The sequence below is a fragment of the Xyrauchen texanus genome, chromosome 4 (genome assembly GCF_025860055.1).
Source record: "Xyrauchen texanus isolate HMW12.3.18 chromosome 4, RBS_HiC_50CHRs, whole genome shotgun sequence".
Taxonomy (NCBI): Eukaryota; Metazoa; Chordata; class Actinopteri; order Cypriniformes; family Catostomidae; genus Xyrauchen; species Xyrauchen texanus.
The window spans coordinates 3,916,540-3,940,539 of NC_068279.1; the positions used below are offsets into that span (position 1 = coordinate 3,916,540).

A 24,000-nucleotide genomic window follows, 5' to 3' on the forward strand; every position below is an offset into this window, starting at 1 on the left:
AAAAAAAGAAGAAAAGAAAAGAGAAAAGACAAGAGAGAAGAGATGAGAAGATATAAGAGACCAGATGAGATGGGAAGAGGCAAAAAGAGCAGTCTGATTTCACAGTGAAATCAGACAGAGTAGATCGAATTTTCTTTTGTCAAAATCGGTATACGTTGACCAAAATTTTGAAACACTGCCCCCAGTGGCCAAAGCTATGGTGTTGTAGGGCATATGGGCATGTGTAAGCTCTATTTAAGTCCAGAATAATTTGCCAAAAGCTAGTAGTCAAGCAAGATGTTTTCAGATGCTTTACAGGACGTTATACAATGAAGAGAAATGCATACATTTATAGATTATATCGCCCAACACAAACCTAACCTTAACCATTAGTGGAGTAAAAAAGTACTGTTAGAGGAAAAAGTGAAACCTCAGAATCATGCTGTCCAATCAGGACAGCACTGAATATTCAAACATGGTTACTGCCTGGCTTTGAACCCTAGCCTCCCACACAGCTGATGCAACGCACTGCCAATCGCGCCAGGTGGAAAGGTAAACATGTCAGAGCATCGGCATACAATCGCCGATCCTAGGGTACCAAGGCAATGTTGACACTTTTATGTCTCCTGAGTTAAGAAAGAGCGACATCTGAGCAATAAAATTGGCCTCTGGTAAGACAAGAAAAGATCTTCTAACAGCGGTTCCTCAATGACTGTAAGAGCATGTAGACACTTGACTGCTGTTTTATAATTAAATGACTCAAAGAGGCTTGGAATGAGAGTGTGTGAATTTGCGTGTGCGTGCCCAAACGACGCCTTACCTCTGTGCCTGTTGGTGGTTTTGTCAAACATTAGCATGGCGTCATCAACCTGCAGACAAAACACACACACACACACACACACACACACACACACACACACACACACACACACACACACATAAGAGAGGGATGAGACACTTGAAGCCATTACACAGCATGAGGCTCTATTGTGAAGCTCCAGAGAAACAGAGAGGGGTAGCAGATGGAGAGGCCGAGCAGGGAGGGGGAACGGAGAGAGTGAAAGAGAGAGAGAGAGAGAGAGAGAGAGATGGATGGGAGGGGGAGAAAGGGGTGAGACAAAAGAGATGAAAATGACGGCTGCAAACAGGAGAGAAAGCACTGAAAAATGAAGGTTCTTTTGCAGAGCATTAACCTCTTGTTATCAAGAACCGTTTTGGGGTTTTGGAGTTGCCATATAGTTCTTTGGAGATTGAAAAAGCTCTTGATGTTACATTATAGTTCTTCACATTGGAATATTGGTTTATGGGTTCTTTAAAGCAGTTTCGGTTGAATTTCAGTGGTTTTATAAGAATGAAGATATGCCATGCAACCTATCCATGTTAGCATCGGCATAATCTGGCTAGTTTCTACCAAGTAACAATTAATCAGAGACTTTGATTCGACACATAACTGTTAAGACAAATGTTTTGGGAAGCATTATTTCCTCCATTTTCTTCCTGAATAGCTCATAGCTATTCACTTTGTTATACTTCTTAACTATGCGTGATTATATGTTTATTCAATTTGTGTACATTTGCATATTAGCATTGTTTTCACTGCTGTCTGCGAGCGACCCTATCGGAACAGACCAATTTTTGGGGCGCGGCTCGCCAGTTTCAAACAGCACAATGAATCTTTTAAAGCTACAACCCACAGAAAGTTTTCTAAAGAACTATAAAGATAAAGGTTCCACATAGAACTTCGAAGTTTCTCATATGAGAACTTATCCTTCTCATATTTGTAAGGTTTAAGGTTACTGTTGATGGTGATCAAATGGTCTGTAGAGGAAACAAAAGTACATCAGGACAAATGATGGTGGAGTGAGATTCTTCTGTGAAAACGATGTAAACAACCCTCGCTCCTTTCAATAAACATCAATGTTCATCGGCCGCATCATACCCGAATAGCCTGACTCCCCGAATCATTCTGTGCACTCCCTCCTTTCAAGTTTGGAGGTGTTGGGAGGGGGGGTGGGGTGGATGGGTCTTTTCAAAAACTCTCTGTCCTGTTCCCCCTTTCTCTTCAAACCCTCTCCAAAGTTTAATATTCCCATGGAGACTGCGACAAGAATTTCAATTAGAGGCATTGACCCTCCTTTCACTTCCCCCGCTTTTCATGAATAGAACGGAGAGGGAGAGAGAGAGAGAGAGAGACAAGAAGTTGGACAATAGCTGTTACGAGTGGCAGTGAAAAAATCAATTCTGAGAATAGGCTGAGAAATACATTTTCAGTGATGGACAGGACAAGAGAGGTATAAAAGAAAGAGCCAAAATAATAATAATAATAACAACCATGAAGAAAAGAGTGACGTGAAGAGAAAAAATGAAAGGGAAATTTGTCTTGTCGAACTTTTTGTCTCTCGAATTATTTTGGTAACTATTCGCTAACATTATTTATTATGAACTAACAATGAACAATAACTGACTTACAGCATTTATTAATCTTGTTTAATGTAAATGTATCAAAACTCTATTGTTCATTGTTCATATTTTTTCATAAAGCATTAGCTAATGTTAACGTATACGACTTTTAATTTGGTTTTTATTACAATTCGTTGTGTTACATGCATTTTTCTTTCTTATTCTTTTCATTCATTTTATTTTTACTGTTTGTATTATACTAAGCCATGCTTAAAGCACATTTATGTTTTCTGTAAAGCACTTTGTAAACAGTTTTAAAAGGTGTCATAAAGCCTGACTTATGGCACTTTTCCACTGAACGTTACGGATCGACTCGCCTCAACTTTACTTTTCTGAGCTTGCATTTCCACTGCAGTTTATTGCCGCATCAACATGGGTGGGATTATAAGCTGATCGTCATAGTTGCACCGCCTCTACTGCCGTGACATCATCTTAAACACGACACAAACTGACCAAACAATAACACGACCGCTAGCTGTTAGCTACTAGCTCATTGTGCTGCATAAAGCAGTTGTTGCATGTTGATTTTACACAAGTGTAACAGTTAAATTGGCCTGTTTGTTTTAGAAGCTTTCCAGTAGCTGCTCAACTAAATAAAGTGAAGCTTTCAAGCAGCGTTTAGAGTTACCGTAACAAAACATACCATCCTCCATCATGGATCAATGCCAGTCCAGGGACTCTCCCTCCCACTGCTCGCCGGTTTAGATCGCGTCCATTTGGTCGAACCACTTCCACTTTTCCTTGATGGTTCTGTAGTCACTTAAGTTTTTGTAACTTTTCCCTACACTATTGGGAGGTCCGGTGGTAGCCGTGTGCGCCCAACAGCTGTGACACTTCCTGAGAGACTTTTTCGTTTCGCTCATCGCTAACGAGTGGACCGTCTGCACCTCGTTTATTGACCACGGCGTGGTTTTGCGCACAGCCATTTCTTTTTTCACAATTCGAAAGTCGCGTGAACAAATTATACTATTATCGCTGTTGCTAACTTTAAAACTAGCGGGTTGATGTCCCATGTCGTAAATCCAGTGACGCTGGTTGTGACGATTCTCCTTGACAATCAGTGATTTGCAGGATTTTGACGTCACATTTAGTATCGGCTCGGCTTGCTTGGATCAGGTACCAGGTACTATCCACAGTGGAAAACCCCAAAAAAGCGAGTAGAGTCGAGTTGTACCGTGCAGTGGAAAAGCCCCATCAGAACTGTGTAAATGCTGCACTATAAATCACTATATTCAAATGTGAAGTGTGTCATTTTGCCATAAGCATCACCAAATTATAATAATCTCTGTTTTCCAAATTATTTCTCAAACAACCCAAAGCCACTGTTCAGAAATCAGGTAGATGTCTGGTTTGTCTAACATCCAGAGGTTGACATCACAGCCCTGAATTCGCTCATGGATATTATCTCGCTGTATTCATAACACAACTAAACCATTTGACTGAACTCCACACAGTCTGTAACACCATTCAGCATCATGAAGCACCATGAAGCACTTTCCAAACTTTCTCAAAAGTCCTCAGTCAATGACGAAACTGTTGACGGTTTTCTCCTTACGATTATGTGTCTGTGTGAGAGTTACTATTGTCAGAACGGCACCAGTCGAAGCCATCGAGGTTCACACGGCACGCCATATTTATCTGACCGTGTGGCACTTTTGGGTGCCACCTGGTTAAATGACCATGGGAAAGGTCAAACACTCTTAGTGTGGATGGGCCGCTGTCGAACTCACACTTACACTCTGACATTTAACTAAAACCCTCTCTTGCCCCCTCCTATTGAAACCTGCACGTATCCTGCCCTTCGTTGAGTGAATCCCAAACGCACACACACACACACACACACACTCCTCCTCATCTTCCAACTCCAGTGACACTGCAAAGTCAAGAGAAGACAGCTGCGTTAGCTGCATTAGCAGTATGTCCACTGAAAAGTGACCAATGTGATGTTTGTAATGTAGAAAACTTGCTCTAATCAGCCATTAGTTGAGTGTTAACAGAATTAGGAATGCAACAGTACCGAAACCCAAAATATTCGCTGATTTTAATTGTTTTTATGGCAGAAAACTGATATGATAGATGATATTATAATAATAACGTTTTTGTCTTTTTTTTTTTGGTGGGTGGGTGGGTGGTGGGGTTGGGCCAGGGACGGATTATGACTTGCAAAGGCCCCGGGGCCATTATCTCCAAGGGCCCCCCCCTCCAAATGTTTTTGAGCGGTGGGGGGATTGATGGAGGTTTTCGATGGGTTTTTGAGGGGGTCGATCACGCAAACTTCAAACCTGGGCACTGGCCCCACTGGCCCGGTCGGTAATCCATCCCTGGGTGGGGCGGTGGTTCACAATTATAAAAACAATTAAATTACGTAAAAAAGACGTTTAAATGTTTAAAATGCTTAACTGCATGTAAGTATAGTATAAAATGAGTTCAACTAATGCCAAAGCCAATAAAGTTAAATACTTAAATATCTCCAAGCGTCACATTTTGTGTTTTATTAAACAAGACGATTGGTTAGGTACGATCTCCCATCACGTCAAACTCAATTCACTGATAACAACTTTACATTTTTCAATCGGGCCTGCGGACAAAAAGTCCAGTGAAGCTTGCTAATCGACACGACTGTCATTTGTAAATGGAGAGACTAACTTTTCCAGTCTGTCCGTTCCACTGCCTCTCTCTCGCTTTCGCTCAATGTTTCATTATGTTCATTGTTGTGGGGCGGGGCTCTTGGACTCCACTGTACTTTGCTTTTGTGAGGCTGATCATATTCCATCCATTAGGACGGTGGCGAACAGATCAGGACAATACAGGCACAGAGGTTTACCGAACCATGTTTCAGACCAAAATGGCTCTGATGTACACCAACGAGCGAACACATACATCAGCGCATGTATAGTATGGTTTTTTAATTCAAAAGGAGCGAGTGGGAAATGCACAGCAAAACATTTTCCATAACTTCATTCTCGCATTTATAGTGATTTCAACTTGGCCTGAACTTGTATTGGTGCCTAACTCATCGTAATGCACATGTATGATATTTAAAATGTTGTGGAGATAGGACTAACATCAGAAAAACCCCACATACTTACACTGAAAGATGGACCCAGAATATCTATATATATATACTTGGGGGGTGAGCTCTTTGACTTGGGCTAGTGAGCACACACCTAGTAACCACCCAGAACACCCTAGCAACCACCAGAATACCCGAGCCATCACAGAGCTACATGTACTGTATGAATAAAGTAAACAACCTCAATTTTGATTTCATGATGCCTTTAAAGTTTCCTCAATGCAATTATTTTCCAGTTGGCCAACAGGTGCACAAGGTGTTGGCACTCACCAATAAACATTTGTGTGTGCGATCACAACACCACCAAATCTACACATGCATTTACATATTTAAAAAAGAACCCACATGCAGCTGATGTCACATTGAGATGTGTGTGGACACAATAGGCCCAGCAGGTCACCGTGGAAACAAGCTTGGGGGGGTTGCGGCAGCTGTTGCATCAGATTAGTTAAGATTCTGAAACCCTCCCCCTTCACCAACACCACCTTCACATCCCTCGCTCTCTCTTTCCTACCTTGACATGATCCACTGCGATAATATCACTCCATTTGAGGGTGATCAACCAATTAGGGACACTTTTGACTACTTCAACGTTTGTAAAAAATAAACTTCTATAAACGGTTTATTCAATCTTATAGAGTACATAATGTTCGTTAGTTTGAGATCATCTAGTGCACTCCTAAAAGTTGACAAAACGAACTTTTCGCAGATTTACGGATTTAAAAATGACACTCTTTCTCCTTTAGGAAAAAAGAGGACATTAGTCAACACAGGTAATAAATTGTGCACGTCAAGACAATTAATGGGTTAACACCTAGCAATGCCCTAGCAACTACTCAGAACAGCTTAGCAACCAGCTAACAACACCCTAGCAATGCCCTAGAAACCATTCAGAATACCTTAGCAACGGATTAGCAAATACTGGCAAAGTTGTCAGGCCAATTTCAATATTTTTTTGCACATGCAAACTCACATTTTCTAAAAGTATAAAAATCTAGTATTACAATCAGCTATTATAATCCATCCTTTAAAATGAATGTATTGTTTGGTTTGTTTGTTTAGAGAAAAGTTCCCCAATTGAGGGACTGGAATCTAAAAGAATGTAACGATTCCAATTCCGATTCCTCTTAACGATTCTAGTTCCATAATGGTTCCATTAATAACTCTGGTAACACTTTACAATAAGGTTCCATTTGTTACCATTAGTTAACAACATTAGTGAACATAAACTAACAAAGAACTATACTTGTATATCTTAATTAATGTTCATTTCAACATATGAACATTTTTATTAACTAACATTAAGAAAATATTAACAAATGCTGTAAATATATATATATATATTGTAAATGGTTTGTATATGATACCTAATCCATTTACCAATGTTAACAAATGGAACCTTATTGTAAAGTGTTATCTGAATTCTTTTAGTACATAAGAAATATTTTGTAATAGGAAATGCAATTCTTATTGGATTTACTGCCTTCAGAAGCCTGTTACCAAATGATGAGATTCAGATTTCAACAGAACAGACATTTAAAGACATATAACACAGCGGTTCACTTTGATTTGAGTATGAGACAATTAATGCGGTTCATTAAATGTATGATTCACGATTCTTTTTAATGACTATGGCTATGTTCACACATCAGAAAAAAAATATATAAATATATTTTTTGGACGCAGTCACTCAAATACGTTTCGATTTTTGAAGTCTGAACAGGACAAAATCACATTTTACAAGCCTCATCCAAACCACATTCGTAGGTGGTTTTCTAGAATTGAACACAATAATAATGGCCACGCAGCAGGATCGTTACAAACTGAATTTTCAACAACAATGACTTCAAAGGTGAGTTCAGCCTGTTTTATTACACATTCCAGCTCTACAAAACTCTCACAGTGGAAGGTAAACAGGGCATAGAGATCATCACTTCTGAATGAAACACACACATATGTCATTTATATGTTACAGGGCAAGCAGAGCTCTGCAAACCTCTTATAATAGTACAGACATTGGCTTAACTAACCCAACGAGATGTGCTAAGGTGCACTAACCCATACCGGTTGCGAGAAACCACAACGGAATGAAGTATTGAATGTCGTGCAAATATGGGACGCTTGAGCATTTTAAGTACTTCATCACAGGACGCGGGTCCTTGTCTCACCATCCAACCTTTTATGCTTTAATACGGGACACAAAGTCTTCAATACGGGATGTTTCGTTCTCTGCTAAAATGCAGGACCCCAATATAAAAGGCATCCCGTAATTTCGGCTAAAATACAGGACGTCCCCACTAAAACAGGCAGCAACAACACTAGCATTAACTAACATTACATATGCCACTTCTCCCATTTTTAAGCCATTGTCTGTGGAGAATGTTCATATTTGGATACTGCCCCCGTGATAAGCATAATCAATGATAAAACATCCATCGCTAAAATCTCATGCATGGTGAATATACGGAAGTTTGCTGCATTACCATGACAACTAATGTGGACATGAGAGCAAAAGCGACTGCAGTCTGAACAGATAGAAATCTGATCAGGCCACATATAACTAGCGGTTTGAACTGTCCCTCCAAAAAAGATTTGAGGAAAAATCTGATTTGCTCTGCATTGAGAACAAAGCCTAAGATTCATTCATTTGGGAAGTAGCACTGTGTGCCTAGCACTTAAGATTGAAAAGAACTGGCTCATATGAGTTATTCATTCATGAATTAGACTACATTGGTCACACTGTGGATTCAAATGAATCGACTCATGAGAGTCATTCGTTCTGGAATCTGACTACACTGGTAGAACTGTGCATTTCATGCTGTTGATTCAAATGAACAGGCTCAAAAGAGTCATTCGTTCATGAATCGAACTAAACTAGTAGAACTGTGCATTTCACACTCTAGATTAAAATGAACCGTCTCAGAAGAGTCATTCATTCAGGAATCGGACTACACTGGTCACGCTCTATGTTATACACTTTAGATTCAAAGAACCGACTCATAAGAGTCAATAATTCACGAATCAGACTACATTGGTCACACTGTAGATTCAAATTAAAATACTCATAAGAGTTATTCGTTCAGGAATCAGATTACACTGGTACAATGTTTGTTTCACACTGTAAATTTTAATGAACTGGCTAAGAAGAGTCATTCATTCGGGAATCTGACTATACTGGTCACACTCTAAATACGAATGAAACGGTTCAGAAGAGTCATTTGTTTGGGAATCTCACTATACTGGTCACACTCTAATTACGAATGAAACGGTTCAGAAGAGTCATTTGTTTGGGAATCTGACTATACTGGTCACACTCTAAATACGAATGAAACGGTTCAGAAGAGTCATTTGTTCAGAATCAGACTACACTGGTAGCACTGTATGTTTTGCTCTGTAGATTCAAATGAACCAGTTCAGAAGAATCATCTGTTCACTAATTGGACAACACTGGTAGAGCTGTATGTTTCATGCTACAGATTCAAATGATCTGGTTTAGAAGAGTCATCCATTCGGGAATCGGACTACATTGGTCACGCTCTATGTTTCACAATGTAGATTCGAATGAACCTGCTCATGAGTCATTTGTTTAGGAACAGGACTACACTGGTAGCACTGTGCATTTCACACTGTAGATTCAAATAAACCGGTTCAGAAGAGTCATCCATTCGGGAATCGGACTACACTGATCGTGCTGTAGCTATAAAAGAACTGGCTCATATGAGTGACTCGTTTGGGAATCAGACTACATTGGTCGCGCTTTATGTTTCACACAGTAGATTCAAATGAACCTGCTCATGAGAGTCAGTCGTTCAGGAATCGGACTACACTGGTAGTACTGTCCATTTCACACTGTAGATTGAAACGAACCGGTTCAGAAGAGTCATCCATTCGGGAATCGGACTACACTGATTGCACTGTATGTTTGTGCTGTAGATTTAAAAGAACTGGCTCATATGAGTGATTCATTCGGGAATCTGACTAAAATTGTCTTGTTCTATGCTTCACGCTGTAGATTTAAAAGAACCAGCTCAGGTTACGCTGTATGTTTTGCACTGTAGAATAAAAAGAACCCGCTCATGAGAGTCATTCATCATAAATACACTGGTACCATTGTGTGTTTCGCGCAGTAGATTTGAAAGAACTAGCTCATTCAAGTCATTTGTTTGGGAATCAGACTACAGTGGTCACGCTGTAGATTCATAAGAATCATTAGTTCAGAATCAGGCTACACTGATCGTGCTGTACGCTCAAAATAAGAAATGGTTCTCTGTTCCCAACCATATGAATCACTCATAAATGTTTAAGAGTAAACAGTCCTGACCAGTTGTCTTTTTACTTGTTCTAATAGTTTGATTCGTTAACAAAAATGTCATAGGACGCCCACTTTTCAAGCCACTCAAACTCCAACTTCCCTTTGAAGTGAATTCTCTCCTTGTCTCTCTCTCTTCTCCTGCCGTTGGCCCACAGAGGGCACACCTCCTCACTTGCCCCCTGTCTCTGCTCGTACACTGTACTCTTTCTTTGCACTGCAGTATTCAAGTTCAGTGTGCCACTCGCACATTAAAGAAATAGCAACTCCAACCGAGACACCAGTTCTTCACCACAGACAGAATATGCATTCTAACAAATGAAACAAGTTGAGACACACTGAGCATAAAAGAGATCTCATGCATTCTTGTGTACTGAAACACAGAGACACATTTTCATCACCTTTTCGTTTTAGACAACCCCTATCGGAAGCAAATTATTAGTTGCATTAAACAGTGGCCCATTTGGACACTTGTCCAAAAATGACTTGTATTATAAAACAAAATGTTTGCAAATGACACTTGGTTTGATGCTTTGTTACCACGTGAAATTCAAACATTTTTAAACAAACTGCAACATTCACAACTCAAAACGTCCTCCAAATGGCTCATTATGAAATCATTATGATGACACAACCATGAGCTCATTAACATATTTAAAAATTTGGCCTGCTTTGATGATCAAAATGTGAACTACTTCGGTGTCTGAACGTAAGCCAATCATAACAGGTCATTAATACATTGAAGTCTTAAAGGTGCAGTACCATGTAGGGCCAAAGAGGGTGGAAAATGATGATGTTTTTGATATAAGAAAATTTTGACATTATGAGTGGACGTCAAGGAGAGAAATAGCGTGCTCGAGAATTGGCTTATTGGCCCGTTTAACTTACCTTTCCAAACTGGTCGAAATACTGCTTCACATCTTCAATAGTGGTGTTGACAGAGAGTCCTCCAACAAAGATCTTCTTTGTTCTTGTCACCAACTGACAGCACAAGAGGAAAGATAATGGATTAGACAATGAGATAATTAATCAACGCTGGAGCTACAGGACATGGTAAAACTAGGGTACTATTTCCTTATAATTACTTTCAGAACAGTGCAAAAGTTCAGGGCTCCCACACTTTTAGATTCAATTCAATTGTATGACTCTTCCAGTAGGGATGGGACAATATGGTTATCTCATGAGGTTCATGATTCAATATAATTGCAATTCGACACAGTAACACTTACTGTAAATTATAGGTAATAAATCTGTGATGAAAGTTGGTTTTTGCAACTATCAGCAATCGGCAAAAATCTTTACTGATAGTTGCAGATATACAGTACATATCATTTGATAAATAGCCTACTTAGCTATGGAGCATTGTTGTCTCATCATTTCAAGTGTGTGTGCGTTTTGGGCTTGTTTATAGTCCCGATTTATGAACCAAATATTCTTTTTTTCTGATTATTACTGGGATTTTGTTTAAACAATAACTGCCTCTTGGGTTTAATACATTCTGGACTTGTGTTGCCTCTATGTCTGTGCCGTTTATAGTAAGGAAAGACTAATGGTGCGTTCACATACAACGCGAAGCGAGCGTTTCACGTGGTGCGATTACATACAAAGTCAATGTAAAGATGCGAATAGATGTGAATAGATGTGAATGGTGCAACTCGAACACGCGAAATTCGCTTGACGTGTTGTCGCAAAAGCCTATCAGCATTGAGATAGTCCAGATGTCACTGACGTACTGAAGTAGTAGCAGAAGAAATCTGGAAAAATGGATGAAAAATGCGGTGTGTGGGCACCCGGAATTGTATGACACATCGTCATACATGTACAGAGACCGGACGAAATCGCTTGGAGGAAAGTGAGCGAGGAAATTGGACTACCTGGTAAGTTCTGAAAATGTGCGCGTCTACTTGATTCCAGCTATTGGTTGTACTTTACTATGAACCAAGTCGTATACTCGCGGGTTCGCGTTACTCGCGCAAACGCGAGTTTAAACCCAAATTTACAATCCAGCGGTCAAACTCGCTCAAGTAATGCAAGACGAATATTTTCTTTGCGTTGTATGTGAACGCACCATAACATTTATTTCTTTGTTTTTTTTTTTTCATTCTAAAAATCTATTTTAAAAACTATAAGACGATGAATCGGTTATCAGCCTTTTCCACCCCCGTAGTTATCGGTATCGGCAAAATCCACTATTGGTCGACCTCTAACTTAAATGACAAAGTATGACAGAAAATTGTGTTTATTTTTTCTAAAAGGTTTGGACAAATTGCACATTATAATTTTTCATGAAAATAAAGTTCTTTAAAACACAAACTAAAGGCTCAAAGTTAAAATAATAAGAGTTTCTAATAGAGCGTTTTCTATAAGAAAAGATCACAAACAAATCAAAACCTCAAAAATAGTGGACTACATTCAGGCTGATCAGGTGCAGGACAAGCAACAGAACTGAACAGAACCTGCCCCCAAAAAGTATGTGAAACTGTATCATTTATTTGTTAATATAAATATTTGTTACATCATTATTATAATCACATTTTAACCTTGAAATATAAAAGTTTTTCATTTTACATTAATATTCTATCATTAAATTGTATACTGTATATAATAATGAGCTGACAATGTTTACAAAAATGTGTACAATTTACAAGTAATAACATTCATTTGTATAACAAGCGCTAAAATATTACTGTCACTTTAAATGTTCAACGTGCATTTCACAGACTTGCACGGGTGTTCCGGTTTATTAACAAGAGAGAAGGCTCTCGGTTTGTTTATCACATTTGTACAATGTGTGATTAAAATTAATGTATTTTTTTATTTTTATCTAATTGTAAAGAACAGAAAGGATATTAAAAGACACATTATTCAATGAAAGAGGAGTGTGTGGATCTCATCTTTTTATGGACACACATTACACAGAAAACAATTATTCTGTTTTAATTTCAGGAACTTTTCTTTTTTCTTTTTTTCACCAATTTGGAATGCCCAATTCCCAATGCGCTCTAAGTCCTCATGGTGGTGTAGTGACTCTCAGTTGCCTCCGCATCTGAGACCGTCAATCCGCGCATCTCATCACATGACTTATTGAGTGCGTTACCGCGGAGACATAGTGCGTGTGGAGGCTTCACTCTATTCTCCGCGACATCAACTCACAACTCACGTGCCCCACCGAGAGCAAACCACATTATTTTGACCACGAGGAGGTTGCCCCATGTGACTCTACCCTCCCTAGCAACCAGGCCAATTTGGTTGCTTAGGAGACATGGCTGGAGTCACTCAGCACGCCCTGGATTCGTACTAGTGATTCCAGGGGTGGCAATCCCAATGTCAGGCACTTTTCAACAAAATATTGCAATTTTCCAGGTATTCCAGTACTTAAAATTCTAAAAGCTAAATTCAAACAATTCAAGGACCTTGAACAACTGCATGAACAGAAAAAAATATCAAAATGTTTTAGAAATATCAAGTTTCGCCTCGATTTGTTTCTTTCATTTTTTTTGGTTCACGATTTATATCAAAATGCGATACATCACCCCATCCCAATTTTCCAGTCATTCATAATTATTGGTTAATTATTTCTTAATTTTAAAACACACATATGGCATCACAGCACCTGTGATGTTCACCTGATCGAAGACATGGCACTCACCTTCGGCTGAGCTCGACGAGGGAAGGCCACTTTTGGGTCAATCTGAAACACCGAAAGAGAGAGAAAGAGATTTATCATGTGAATAAAACTTCTTTGAATCCTACTAAAGGGAATCACATGCATGAGATATATTTCCTGAGAGGATGACCAGCTGACAGCCGTCAGTCAGGGTCTACCAAAACTTTACGGATCTTGACCCATTATGGAAGCAATTATTCAGACATAGAATAGAAATTTGAGCCAAATAATATATGTAAAGTCAAGTATTTTGCTCTGGATTAATAGATTGCATATGTAATGTTTTTTCCAAAAGTATGCACCATGAATAAGCTTTTGAAACCTCTTCTTTGTTTAATGCTATTTCAAGGGTGTCGTGATTTACTTAGTATTTCAGAAAGCACTGCTACAATGTCTTTGTCAGACTGTATTCACAAAAAAGTCTTGCCAGCACAAATTGGTCAAACGTTAAAGCTATCATAACGGACAAATCCTCTCAAATATTTCAGGAGGAATTATGTGGAATTCCCTGTGTGAAATCATCTGACCATTTTAAGTCATGTGAGAAATAACAGATTGGGTAAACTGAAGAAAAAGTAAATCCAGGAAGAAACTGGTGGTGCAGCGGTTAGCACTGTCGCCTCACAGCAAGAAGGTTGTGGGTTCAAACCCTGGTTGCCCCGGCCTTTCTGTGTGGAGTTTGCATGTTCTCCCCGTGTCTGCGTGGGTTCTCTCCGGGTACTCGGGCTTCCTCCCACCATCCAAAAGACATGCAGGCTAGGTTAATTGGTGTCTCCAAAAAAAAAATTGCCCTAGGTGTGGGTGTGGATGTGAGTGTGAGTGTATGTGTGGCCCTGCGATGGACTGGCGACCTGTCCAGGGTGTCCCCTGCCTTTCGCCCAATGTTAGCTGGGATAGGCTCCAGCCCACTGCGACCCTGTACACAGGATAAGCGGTTGACGATGGATGGATGTCCATGTACTTGAAACTTTTCATGGGTAGGGTCTAAAGGCATTGCCCCCTGGAGTGAGTTATTTTTACACGTGACACTGCACAGCCGGTAGAGGTGAGCAGAGTGTAGAGGAGAATATTAGCATTTATTTTATTAAGAATTTTTATTTCTTGTCATAAAAAAAAAAATACTGTATATAATATAGTAAACATGTGAACAAATGGGTTATGTCTGCTGTACTGTATTTCTTTTATTTATTTAGTTTTTATAGCTGTAAAAAAACGTCTCGTTTGACTTCTCAGACATTGTGTGTGTGTGTGTGTGTGTGTGTTTGACAAGTGCTAATGTAAACAGACTTGGCTGCGTGCATCGGATAATCACGCTCGATCAGCATGTTTTCACTGTGAGTGTACAAGTTTTAAACTGTTATTGTTGTTGCTTTTGTAATAGTTTGTTTGACTGTTTCAGAAAACAAATGTATTATATGCCTGAAAAGACTGTTTGAGTTGCTGTTTGTGTGAATGGAAACCGCATCTGCGCCTAATAAGTAGACGTGGCTGCATGCATGGGAAGATCGAGTTTAGATATAATGGCTGTGCATATAGAAGCTGTGAACTATTAGGCTTACACTATTACTATTATTACTACAATTAGGCTGTTTGTTACATAAAATAAACATATTATGTGCTCGAAAAGACTGTTTGTTTGACAAATGATAACCGCTACTATGCAAACAAATGGCAGCACTCACTGTGCGTATAAGAGCTGTGAACTTTTTATTTTGGTACTTTGGTGATGAGTTGGACGTATGTATATCAAATCAACTTATTCTGTGATTTAAAAGACTGTATGAGTAACTTTCTCAGCGAATATAAGTTACAGACACTTGGCCAGAGCAGCCTGTTTTGGTGTGAAAGCCGATTTCAGCAGTCTGGCAGCTTGTAACATAACTGGCAGTTGCAGAAACACATATGTGTGACGCTACTCTGCAAGGTCCAGTTATTAACTGCATGAAAGGGTTAAACTTTAAATCTCGTTTTTTAAAAATAGCAACTGTGGTTATGATTAGATATTAATGATTGTAGCAAAAATACAAATAAATTCTCCTCTTACACACTTTCTACACTGGACGCAGTGGGCTAAAGCACATAACTGGTAAGCAGAAGGTTGCTGGTTCGATCCCCACAGCCACCACCATTGTGTCCTTGAGCAAGACACTTAACACCAGGTTGCTCCGGGGGGATTGTCCCTGTAATAAGTGCACTGTAAGTCGCTTTGGATAAAAATGGTATGTGTAAACCTCAATCCCATGGCCACAAGAGGTGCACGAAGAAGAAGTTACCTTGTCCTAGCTGTTATATGATTTTTATCAAATGAATAAAATACATTTGATATCATTCTTAAGTTGAAAAAAACTGATGTTTTTGTCATCTAACGTCATCTAAAAAATTATAAAATAAACCAAATATTCTATGTAATTATGTATTTTCACAATTAAGCTGAATAATGATATGCCGAAGTAATGACAGACAAATCATATAACAGAATCACATTCAATTGAATTCATCTGAAAGAAACAAAACTTGTAGCAATAAGATACAGGCCTATTAATAAATCCATATTTAGACAAATATAACGTTTTTATTCAAACTTTATTATTTCAATTTGGACGTTTGTCGGTGCACGAGAAAACATTGCTGCAGTTTTTGCTATCACAGAGTAAGGACAAAAAGATAGTGACACAAGGCTACTCCTTTTACAGGTTACTGGAACAGATCCGTTTCCAAAAATTCAGAGAAACAATCGTCTTTTCAGGCCTGAGGGGCGGCAGAGCCGATTCCACAATCCAATCTGCCCTCAGAGCAAAGAGGGAGGACATACAGGAGAGAAGGAACAAGAGGAGAGATGGAGAGAGGCAGAAAGGGGGCGAGGGCAAATTAATGAGTTCGAAAGAGTGAATAAAAAAAAAGTGAATGAAAACAATGAGAGAAAAACAGAGAGTAAGAGAGAGAGCAATTCATCTCTCTCTCTGTGTGTGTGTGTGTGTGTGTGTGTGTGTGTGTGTGTGTGTGTGTGTGTGTGTGTGTGTGTGTGTGTGTGTGTGTGTGTGTGTGTGTGGGCGGGTTTGGATGGTTCACGAGGAAATTTGAACTGGTAATTACAAGGGTATTATACTATAAATGTGGTTTATGAGGACATTTCCATTGTCCCTATAATTCAAATAGCTTAAAAACATACTAAACAAAGTTTTTATGTAGGGTTAGGGGATAGAATCTATATTTCGTACAGTATATCAATCATTATGTCTATGGAGATTCCTCATAAGGATAGCTGCACCAACATATATGTGTGTGTGTGTGTGTGTGTGTCAGCAAGAACCCTCCTCTGCTTTCATTAATTATGAGGACAAAGATGTACCCCAAGCAGATGGGACAGAGAGAGGTCCATCCCCTCATGGGACACACACACACAGTTCGCCTTTCATGCCACACAATGATCAACAAATCAAAACAAACTACACAACTATACTTCTTGTTGAATCGTAAATAAATATTTCACCCTCAAATAAAAACAATCTATCACCATTTATCCACTCTTATGTTGTTAGGATGCAATTATCAGACTTATGATTTTTAACTGGCAGGTGATAAAATGGATGAATAAAATCAAATAAAAAAAATAAAGAAAATCATAATTGCAGGATATTTCCTTTGATAATGTAATTGCGATTATTAATTTCGATGGATGGAATTTACATTCAAATACTTGTTTTGTGTATCAGGTGCATGCCATATTTTGTATTTAGGCTGTGCATCAAAACAACTTGAGAACTATGTTCCTAAATTGCAAAATATTTGAATTACATTATGAATAAATTACCAAATTATGAATAAATTGTACACAGTACAGTGAGCATTACTGATATGCCTTTAGACTAATTTAAACACGTCAGATTTGCCTTTGCATTCATGCACACAACGGTCCAAAAATTGTAAATAGAAAGTCTCGACCCAATGGGAGTACACCTATCTGGAATGATGTCATTTACACTTTTTACGATTAAATAATTGTGACAGCTGTAACTGTATTCTCGATTATTTTCGAATTAATTGTGCAGCCCTATTCCGAGCCATTAGAGACCAAAATATCAAAGAGACTTGGGTGTGGGCCAACAAGCAACTACTTAGCACCTTCGCAAAGCACCCCATGAAACCACTAGTAACAATCCAGACAAGTACACTATAGCAACCACATAACAACGCCCTCGCAATGCCCTAGCATCATGGTGGCGACTTTTACATTGGCAAGCACCACTCACATTTTCCCCTGAAATCTTTTTCTATTGTGTAACCAACAGTGTGCAAATAAACGTAATCAATAAGATCCTGTTTGAACACTATAGAGTCTGGTTGCACAGAACTGTATATTGGTGATCGTATTGTCTCAGACAATGTTAGTATGGGACTGAGTCATCAAGGTCACTGTGCATGAGCGAACAATGGCAAAGCAATTAGCTAACGATGCTCGTTAATGAGGCTCAACAACCCCACACCGTGACCAAGATGGAACAAAGGTGAGAGAGTGTATGTGTGCTAGCATGGTGCAAAATCTCAGGAGAGGCTTTGGCTTCAGCTATGTAGCTGCCTCGGAAGTTTATTTTCCTCAATCCGATTAGTTGCTTTGGCAATCCATACTAATTACATCCAGGGAATTGTGTAGCGTTGCACTTCTCCATGCTGTCAGCATTTGAGGGCTAATCTCCACAATCTACCGGCAAACCGAGCAGCAGAGTAGTGTATCGCCAAACACACAAAAACAATTTGCTTCACTTTCACGCTTCAATGCTCTTTAAAGAAATCTTAAATGCATTTATATTTAATGCGTTACAGCTTTATTAAAGTTCAAATAACACGGCAGCAGGTCATGTAAACAACTACAAACTCAGAAACTGGCATTTCTCTGTGCGGTCAGCGCCTCTTCTATGAGTTGCGCAAATGTCCCGATCAAAGGGGTAGAGATTGAAACTGCACCGGCTGATGCGCATTCTGTCACGGGGACGCTCATCCCTCAAGCTCAAACGCTTAATGCAGCTAGATTATAACGTGATTGCTCACCACTTATTGAATCATAATATATGAGTCACTGTGCATTTCTTATCGTGAAGAAAATTGCCAATACGCAGCTTTTTTAATAAGAGAGAGTTTGTTTTTTAGTGAGTTAAAGATGGATTGAAGTGATCAGAAAGTTGAGAGAGGTGAAGTCTTCACCCCAAAATACACTGCAACAAAATAGGTTTATGTGTTTATGATTTGGCTTGTTTTCCAATATAAATATCTAAAACTCCTTTAAAACAACGTACATTTTCTTTAGCAGCTATACTGTAGAAGAAAAAATTGTTATCCGAGAATGTTGCATATAATATTAAAAATACAAATATTTTTAAATATCTAAGAATCCTTTAAAAAAAGATGCATTCACTGGAGAAGCAGCATATCAGATATTTAGACTTTCTTTTAGAGAATAGATCTTGAATATATGGATATTTTGTCTTTACTGCACTCGCAGAATTATAACGTGAAAAAGTGAAAAAAATACACTTATATACAAAATATTGAATTATCTTTTCTTTTCTTTGTTTACTGGTGTTTGTATGACGTTAATTTATAAATGAAAACTATTCATGGCATTATTTTTGAAGAAATCCTCACTAGGCAAAATTTTCCACTAGTACCTAACAGTGCCTTTTGGGACAGTACTGTATCTCTAGTTTTATCTTCAGTTAATAACGTAATAACTAAAATAACAAAGAAATATAGAAAAATGCAACATATGTCCAAAACAATATTTGAATTTAAGGGTCATATGAAGTACAAACCGTACATCCAAAAGGTACATGAATTTAGGGCTGCACAATTAATCAAATAAATAATTGAGATTATAATCACATCTGCCAAAATTTGTATGTGTGATTTTATCATTTGTTTTTGCAGTGGTTAAACAATTTGTAAGTATGTTGCTAGCTTCTGTGTATCATTTTATACAAATTTTAATAACAGCTTTGTTAAGAGGGCCAATGTGAAGTAGAGTGGTGGTGGCATAGTGGGCTAAAGCACATAATTTGTCATCAGAAGGTTGCTGGTTCGATCCCCACAGCCACCACCATTGTGTCCTTGAGCAAGGCACTTAACTCCAGGTTGCTCCGGGGGGATTGTCCCTGTTATAAGTGCACTGTAAGTCGCTTTGGATAAAAGCATCTGCCAAATGCATAAATGTAAATGTAAGTCGAATGATAAAACATTAAATGATAAAACAGCAATAAAGTAATTGAGAAACAGTTCTCGGCACGTTTTGGGTTTGTAGCCGACATAGAATATGGCATGCTTTAATTTGAATGTAAATTCTATTAATCAAATCTAAGCTCCAAGCCATAAAGTGACATTAGTTTAGTTCACAAAAGAATGTGACCCTTTATGTTTTCACCTTTTCTGTTTCTACCGCCACAACCCCCTTAAAAAAAGAACAATCGTTCAGTTGAGCTAATTTAATCACTGTATGATTGATATAACTTGTAAGTACATCGCTAAACAAGCAGATTAGAGCTGAATGTGCAATAAAAAAAAGCAATTTCAGGAATGACTGAACATACAAATTGCTTAATGCAACCATTGCAAATTTGAATGAGCGAAACTGTTATGTTTAGTATGCAGAATTTCTGCTAGTTCTTAGAAGAAAACGTTCTTTCACTGTACAAATAAAGTCAATCTTTACATGCACTACCACTCAAAAGTCTGGACACACTTGACTGAAGGTTTCTCATGATTTGAAGATATTTTTGTATAAAGGCTTATGCTTAAATACTACACATTAGATAGGTAATCAAATATAAATTGTGCCCATGCGTGCATTTCTTTGCAAAACTTAAGTTATGTTATTTTATAGTTTTAAACAGATTTTTTTAAGCAGTCAACAATTGTTCAGCATACTTGGATACTGTTAAAAAAGCATGCAAAATGTGTAAAAAAGAATAAATAAATAAATAATAATAAAACAAAGTTGGTTTGTCCCAACATTTGACTGGTAGTGTATTCCAATGTAATGTACAACACATCCAAAAGTCTCCAACAGTCTTAAGATGCATTCCTTAGAAACATCCCACCATTTGACTACAAACAACTTTGCTTCAAAACATACAAATGAGACTCTCACACATTTTGAACACTAGGAAAGTGTTTCTTTAGATTGTTGGTGCTTGACTAACACCGGAGAAAATGACTGTCAGTACAACAGACGACCCGTCTGTTAGTAGTTTAGCCTTATTTTTATGAGATTGGACAATATGACCTCTCATTTCCAGCACTCCAACACCCCTCTTTCAACCTATCCTCTTTCACTCTTTTCTTCTGAGAGCCCATAGCATGAAAAAACACTCTCAGCATGGCACATTCTTCTGTTTTCAACATGGAATCTCACAAACTCTCATTCTCTCTCATGATATTTTCCTTTCTCCCCATGGATGGCAAAGGCAAGAAATACAGAAAGCACAGAAAGACACAGAAATCTGCTATATTATAACGGAAAGCATAGAGACGTTTTACCATGCCATGCACAACTTTACAACCACATCAAATATAAAACAGCACCTACTGCCATCTGCTATACAGACCGCTGACGTTCTGCCGTTTTTTACCAAATCACTAAACACAGCCTAAAGGTGACCCTGAGCTGTTTACACAATAGTCTTATCATTCAAAAAAGCTTCCTCTTGTTGCGATTCCTCCCCATGCCGTCTTTCAGACCCCGATAGAGTGACCTAATAACCCACAGCAACCCCCATGAAAACATTAACACAACAGAGGCTCAAATAGCATCCGAAAGGGCCATTCAAACCCATCAATACATCATTAACACAATTATTAGCCTTTGCATCATAGCACACATCACATGCACATGGAAGACACACAATGGTTGTGATAATTCTACCAGAAAACAACCTGTGTTATAACCTAACTGTTATGGAGTTGTGCTTTGAAAGTAACATACATGACAATGGTTTACGATTAATGTCTTAGCAATCAGAATCAGATTGCTCTGTACACCATGTTTGCATAGGTTTGGAGCTTGCTCTAGCTATCCAGCTGATTAACAACTGTAAAAGTTAAACTTGTGTAAATAATACTAATGGCACTTTTCCGCTGCACGTTACGGTTTGACTCGCCTCAACTCTACTCGCTTTACATTTCTGAGCTTGCTTTTCCACTGCAGTTTAGTGCCGCATCAACATGGGTGGGATTATAGACTGATCGTCATAGTTGCGCCGCCTCTACTGCCGTGACATCATCTTAAACACGACACAAACTGACCAAACAATAACACGACCGCTAGCTGTTAGCTACTAGCTCATTGTGCTGCATAAAGCAGTTGTTGCATGGTGATTTTACACAAGTGTAACAGTTAAATTGGCCTGGTTTAGAAGCTTCCAGTAGCTGCTCAACTAAATAAAGTGAAGCTTTCAAGCAGAGTTTAGAGTTAGCATAACAAAACATACCATCCTCCATCGTGTATCAACGGCAGTCCAGGGCGCTCTCCCTCCCATTGCTCACTGGTTTAGATCGCATCCATTTGGTCAATACACTTCCACTTATCCTTGATGGTTCTGTAGTCACTTTTAATTTTTGTTTTACTTTTCCTTACACTGTTGGTAGGTCCAGTGTAGTAGCTGTGCGCCCAACAGCTGAGACACTTCCTGAAAGACTTTTTTGTTTCGCTCATCGCTAACGAGTGGACCGTCTGCACCTCGTTTATTGACCACGGCGTGGTTTTGCGCACAGCCATTTCTTTTTTCACAATCCGAAAGTCGCGTGAACAAATGATACTATTATCGCTGTTGCTAACTTTAAAACTAGCGGGTTGATGTCGCGTGTCGGAAATCCACTGACACTGGTAGTGACGATTCTCCCTGACCAATCACTGATCTGCAGGATTTTGACGTCACATTTAGTATCGGCTCGGCTCGCTTGGAACCTCGACCGAGGTGGTACCAGGTACTATCCACAGCGGAAAACCCCAAAACAGCGAGCAGAGTCGAGTTGTACCATGCAGTGGAAAAAAGCCCTTTAAGTATAAGAACATCAGTATGGAGCACCAATTGTGGGCTGTTCTAGAATAGAGGTGTATGCCACAGCAGTATTTCCAACAGGATTTTGGTCAACCTCATAATCACGTTACAATACCAACATTTCAGCACATTTATTATAAATATTGCAGCAGTTACTCTAACTCTAGAGCTGTAACAACAACTTTTATTTACTTTCACACAAATCTTCGTGTACCCCATTCCTCACACAATACCACTTAAGACATCGAAACAAAGATTTACATTACGTCAACAACTACATTTCCAAGCTTGTTTAAGTGTGGTGAAATTGCATGGTAGCTTAAACGACAGAGCGTTGCACTTGAACATTGTGATGTAAATGACCGGGGTACGAGTCCTGAAGAGCACAGCACGCAAGTCGACACGTGAGCCGAAAGTGTGATAAACACACCACAAATATGAGAGGGTGGCTTCAGCAATTGCATTTTGCATCTCACATTTGCTTTTCATTACACAATCGGTTTGTTTTAGGTTTAGGGTTGGGAGGTAGGTTTTATTGAGGTAAAACTAACAAAGCATTAACTTTAAAACTGTTACTTAGTGCCACACAGTGGACATTTTACATCAGAACTGCAGCGGAACGTATAAGGAACCACGTAATAGCATTTTGCAAAAATGTTGCCACAGTTACGTTATTTTATGTTGTATCTGTTTGGGGAACATTTGGGGTACATCAGAAAATGATTCTGACTGATAACTCCTTTTCTATAAAAAAGCACAAATCTGGGTTACAACAAAGTACTTCACAAAGTGAATGAGTCAAAAGTATAGCCACAAGATGTAAACAATATGCATGTTAACATGATTTTAGCATGAGAAAATACTTACAAACATTTTCTGTGTAAAATTAAATGACATTTTACAACTTTGTTGCCATGACAATGTAACACCCTAAAACAGCCGTAATAATGACAATTAAAGGTGCATTCAGTAGCTTGGAGCTACATACACTGTCACATCGGTACTTAAAGTACATGAAGAAGAGCAATGCTAATGCTAGCTAGATAACTACTGAATGCCCCTTTAAAACCAGTTAACAAAAGCTCAAGAACAGATGAGTTTTAACAGAAGTATTAATGTAAACGCTTATATAAAATTATAAGCTTCACATTTCTGCCTTCAAACCCTCCAGAAATTGGCCCCATTCTCTTCCATTGTAAGTGCCTCGTTGTAATCTCCAATGCTTTTTTTAACGATCTCGCTAAAAATGTCTATGATAAACTTTTGAGTAATTTTCTATATTTATCCTATGTTCTACATCTGTATGATCAGGTGGGTGGGTGTCGCTAAAAATGCAAGCAGTTCGGCAAAGTTATACACAACTGCCTAACTGAATCATAGATTCAGCCAGTTAGGAGGTATTAGCCTGCTAGCGGCTACCTAAACTTGCTGTCATGTAAACGTGTAATGAGGCTAGGTAGCCACT

General features: G+C 38.7%; 1 protein-coding gene across 1 annotated transcript in view; it reads right to left on the reverse strand.

The window, feature by feature from the left end:
- Positions 1-24,000, reverse strand: part of LOC127637464 (RNA-binding protein Musashi homolog 1) — a 57,598-nt gene that overhangs the window by 27,797 nt on the left and 5,801 nt on the right. The window contains 3 exon segments of the mRNA XM_052118550.1: positions 800-848; positions 10,710-10,802; positions 13,471-13,512. Coding sequence (XP_051974510.1) covers positions 800-848; positions 10,710-10,802; positions 13,471-13,512 — 184 coding nt within the window.